Source organism: Penaeus japonicus, unplaced genomic scaffold (assembly GCF_977035675.1).
Source record: "Penaeus japonicus unplaced genomic scaffold, GWHDUDI00000001_assembly GWHDUDI00000023, whole genome shotgun sequence".
Lineage (NCBI taxonomy): Eukaryota > Metazoa > Arthropoda > Malacostraca > Decapoda > Penaeidae > Penaeus > Penaeus japonicus.
The window spans coordinates 39,236,979-39,241,978 of NW_028234425.1; the positions used below are offsets into that span (position 1 = coordinate 39,236,979).

General features: G+C 43.5%; 1 protein-coding gene across 2 annotated transcripts in view; it reads right to left on the reverse strand.

Annotated features, from left to right (window-relative positions):
* LOC122258169 (cubilin-like) overlaps positions 1–5,000 on the reverse strand; it is a 15,714-nt gene that overhangs the window by 3,005 nt on the left and 7,709 nt on the right. For both annotated transcript variants that reach the window (XM_043023959.2, XM_043023957.2), the window contains exons 4-10: positions 3,563–3,659; positions 2,918–3,070; positions 2,485–2,626; positions 1,662–1,783; positions 940–1,051; positions 611–717; positions 150–284 (exon numbers count right to left, since the gene is read on the reverse strand). In XM_043023959.2, the coding sequence (XP_042879893.2) occupies positions 150–284; positions 611–717; positions 940–1,051; positions 1,662–1,783; positions 2,485–2,626; positions 2,918–3,070; positions 3,563–3,659 (868 nt within the window). The remainder of the gene's footprint in view (positions 1–149; positions 285–610; positions 718–939; positions 1,052–1,661; positions 1,784–2,484; positions 2,627–2,917; positions 3,071–3,562; positions 3,660–5,000) is intronic.

Sequence of the window (5,000 nt, forward strand, 5' to 3'; positions counted from 1 at the left end):
AAGGACATTATACATAGATTATACATTTTAGGGGCATTCGAAGGTGATGCGAGAGTATTTGACGATGAATTAATCAATATGACTTCAAGCTTTTTGAAGAATTATACTCCGGTTTTACATTTCAGAGAGACGTCCCTTTATTCCCCCACCTGTCCAGACGCGTTTCCCGCAATCCAGCTCAGTGCCGTTCCAGCAAGGGTTGTAGTCCAGTTTCGTCCCTTCGAAGTTGAAACTCTTGATGGTCTCTCGGATACCGACATGGTACTGGAGGCATCCTGTTGGTGCTGCCGAGTAAGAGAAAAAAAATGATAATGATAAAGTCCCTTTGGTATCGAGTATGGGTCTGTTTTTTGCGTAATACTAGGGTGGCATTTCTCTGGTATGTTTCATTTCCTCCTCGGCTGTCGGGCTCAATGGCGTCGCTATATAGTTATCTAACGCTGGCCTTTTAAATTACTAAAATTGAATAAAACGTTATAAACAACCCATAGGTACCAGTAATGCAAATATCAGCCTGTAGCAAGATTTACCATGAATTGACAACCATTAACCCTAATCCTGCAGGTAAAAATCCTTGCGTTATGCAATCCCTCAACCCTTCGTTCCTCACCCCGGGGAGTGGACGTCTTGAGGTGATCGTAGGAACAGTCGCACGGGATCTGGTTGACCCTTACCTTCCAGCGACGGTTGTCCTCCACCTCATACCGCCACTCGCGCCTGCGGGGAAAAGAAATGGAGCCGTCTACACCTTCCCACTCGGGGCTGTGTCAAGAGTCCCAACAACCCCAACAAGTCCTTTTACAACGCTAAAGAAACCACGTGTAAAGATTTTACTAAAAAGAAAGAAAGAAAGAAAAATAGTTTACTAGTGTCCATTCCTTTGCCTTATTCCAGGCAGCGATCTTTCCAGAAAAAAGAGCCCCATTGGGAGGAACTTACGGCTGTGTGTAGCCTGTTACGGGATCGTCCACGTGGCCTACAGGCTTCGGGAAGATCTCGCTGGTGAGGACGTGAAGACTGGTGCTCGCCCGGCCAGCCACGTCCACGTACACTGAAATCCGTCATGTTTGGTCGTCACTAGCGGTCTTAGCGTGGAAATAGGGAGGCACGATGGACGTTGTACTGACGTCAGGTGATGCTAAAAGTAGCACTGGTAGAAGTCAAACATGGGGATAGTAATAAAGATGATGGTAATATCAATTATGATAATAGTATCCATAATTACATGAATGATACTTGTAAGAAAGATATGATGATAATGGTTGTAAAAGGTTATTATGATAATGGTAGTAATACATATGACAATGAAAGGATAATAATGATAGTGCGTAGTATGCTAATATCAATGATAATGATAATGAAATAACAATAATGACAATAGAAACAGTAATAACATCAATAATGGTAGTTTTGATAGTGGTAACAATAGCAATGATAATCCTCATCCTCATCATTACGATGGTTGGTACTACAATTGTTATCACAATCATTACCGTTATCACATCATTATAGTCATAATCACTATAACTATCATTATCCCAATTACGACATTTCTTCTATCTTGTTATCAATAGATCAATACTATGCTCATCTGACACACATTGCAATGTCTGATCAAGATGACCAGGTTTGCTCGTATCAGCCTTATGTTATTTACGTACAGTGCTGTCCGTTGTTGCTTCCGCAGAGAATTGGCACCGGCTCGTTCGCACGAACCATGAACTGGTCGGAATCACAGTTGCCGTACTCCGGAGGCTGCAGTTCCAGTTCATGGAAGTCGAGTCTGAAGGTTGAAGAGGGAGAGACACAGGATGGTCACGGATGCTTGGAAAACTTGCGTAGGGAAGAAATGTGTGTATATTTAGAGGATTGTGTCGCGTTTTCTGGGTTTTGGCTAAATAGGGTGGGTTCGAATGCTTGTCAGGAAGAATGGGTCTATATCTAGCGATTTTGAAATCATAAGAAAAGAATTTCAGTGGTCATAGAATATGTAAATGTGTGTCAAATTGCGTTGTGATGGAATAACGTAATTTGTTATAAGTTGAAATGGCATTTCTACGGCCCCCACCAAAAGGAATTCATGTGGCCCGCCAAATGTTAGTAAATTTGAAAGAGAAAGTTACCAAGCAACGCCAAATAATATTGTGAACATTAACACTTTACCCGCAAATGGCTAACATGCCAACTTTGTTACCGGGCCAATTATTTTATTTCCTTTCATTTGAATCATTTCAGTGTCCTAGCAGATGCCAAAGAGATAAGAGATGGGATATTTAAAAATAAGTGCGTTTCATATGAATATTCTACAGTACCTTAGAGTATTAGATTATAAAAATTAATTGCATTTATTTTCTTTAAAAAACTTTCATTTTGTCTACTTTGAAAATTAATAACTTTGGTAAATATACTATACGTCTCTATAGAATTGTGAATTTTTGAAAAGCTTGCCCAATCCCTGTGTTAGAACAACAGATGGATACTCACCTGACTTGGCATATAGGAATCTCGCAGTCATGAGAGATGGTCAGCTCACAGTGGCTACTCAGATTCCTCGTGGGGGCCGGGTACTCTGGGTTCTCAAAGTCAAACTCCAAGAAGGATATGGTGTCCCCGCAGGTAACCACGACTGTTCAGAGAGCACGGCAGTTATCCCATTATATTATACAGGTTTAGATCGTACCTGGTTCATCGTGATAAAGAAAGGTAGAGAAAGTATAAAGGAGAAAGAGTTTATCCACGAGTTTCGATTCTATATCTTCACCAGAAGATAAAACCATGAAATGGAAATATAATCGAAATTTGCTGTTGCCTTCCCGAATCACTCATTCTCCTTTATAACCTATTATACAGTAGTTTTTAGATCCTCACACACCTATGTCTCAATACACTCACACAAGACGTTATCCAAACAACCTACCTTCTTCAAGGGTGTACCTCGCAGAGAACCCCCTGCAGGTGTCGCCATCAGGAGAGGATCGGAACTCGACGTACAGCACGTCTTTCTCACTCACGAACTCCCCTGGGGTGTCGGTGCCGCACAGGTGGCGGGCGCTCGTGTCGTTCGAGAGCCCTGAGAACTCATTCCATGTCAAGTTTGTTTTTTATATCATTATTATTACTCTTGAAACTAATTTTTGAGATCATGTTTTCTTGTCATTTATAGTGATGTACTTGATCGTGATGGCATTTGTAAGTGGAAAAGAATCTGTGCAAATATTAACGAATATCACTGATATATTTCTAAAAAGATGTATCATATTTTCCTTTTTTTTTCTGGTTGGTATGAATGTGTGAATATCGACGTGTGTGTGTTTACAAAGGGGTGTCTTTGAACATTGGTATTGAGAGTTACCGGCATTTCTTTATGCAAAACTCCTTAATTCATTTAAAATATTCAAATGATAGAACAAATTATACATCAAGTATATCTATAACTATCTTCATTATTGATATATCTATTTATACCATGCTGACCAGTCACTGTAATATAAAGACTGATAACTGGTATGTAACTAATGACTAAAAACTACCATACGATATGATACGAGTTCGTAGCAATTACCAGTGGGCGAAACGAACAGGTAGTCGCCGCTGCAACCTGGAGTTCGGGTCACCTCAAAGTCGTCGAAGTTGAGGCGAACTCTTTTGCCCTTTCCCGCCTGCAGAGTGGAGAGAGAGCCTTTCGTGAGAGAACCTTTCGTGAGAGAACCTTTCGCGAGAGAACCTTGCGTGAGAGAACCTTTCGCGAGAGAACCTTTCGCGAGAGAACCTTGCGTGAGAGAACCTCTCGCGAGAGAACCTTTCGTGAGAAAACCTTTTATGAGAACCTTTCGCGAGAGAACCTTTCATGAGAGAACCTTTCGCGAGAGAACCTTTCGTGAGAGAGCTTTTTGTGAGAGAACTTTTCGTGAAAGAGCCTTTCACAAGAGAGCCTTTCGTGAGAACCTTTCGCGAGAGAGCCTTTCGTGAGAGAACCTTTCGTGAATGAGCCTTTCGCGAGAGAACCTTTCGTGAAAGAGCCTTTTGTGAGAGAGCCTTTCGTGAGAGAACCTTTCGCGAGAGAGCCTTTCGTGAGAGAGCCTTTTTGAGAGAACCTTTCGTGAATGAGCCTTTCGCGAGAGAACCTTTCGTGAAAGAGCCTTTCGCGAGAGAACCTTTCGTGAAAGATCCTTTCGCGAGAGAACCTTTCGCGAGAAAGCCTTTCGTGAGAGAACCTTTCGTGAGAGAACCTTTTGCGAGAGAACCTTTCCCGAGAGAGCCATTTGCGAGAGATCCTTTCGCGAGAGAACCTTTCGCGAGAGAGCCTTTCGCGAGAGAACCTTTCGCGAGACAGCCTTTTGCGACAGAACCTTTCGCGAGAGAGCCTTTTGCGACAGAACCTTTCGCGAGAGAGCCTTTTGCGAGAGAACCTTTCGCGAGAGAACCTTTTGCGAGAGAGCCTTTCGCGAGAGAGCCTTTTGCGAGAGAACCTTTCGTGAGAGAGCCTTTCGCGAGAGAGCCTTTTGCGAGAGAACCTTTCGCGAGAGAGCCTTTTGCGACAGAACCTTTCGCGAGACAGCCTTTTGCGACAGAACCTTTCGCGAGAGAGCCTTTTGCGACAGAACCTTTCGCGAGAGAACCTTTCGCGAGAGAGCCTTTTGCGAGAGAACCTTTCGCGAGAGAGCCTTTCGCAAGAGCCTTTTGCGAGAGAACCTTTCGCGAGAGAGCCTTTCGCGAGAGAGCCTTTTGCGACAGAACCTTTCGTGAGAGAACCTTTCGCGAGAGAACCTTTCGCGAGAGAGCCTTTTGCGAGAGAACCTTTCGCGAGAGAGCCTTTTGCGACAGAACCTTTCGCGAGAGAGCCTTTTGCGACAGAACCTTTCGTGAGAGAACCTTTCGCGAGAGAGCCTTTCGCAAGAGCCTTTTGCGAGAGAACCTTTCGCGAGAGAGCCTTTCGCGAGAGAGCCTTTTGCGACAGAACCTTTCGTGAGAGAACCTTTCGCGAGAGAACCTTTCGCGAG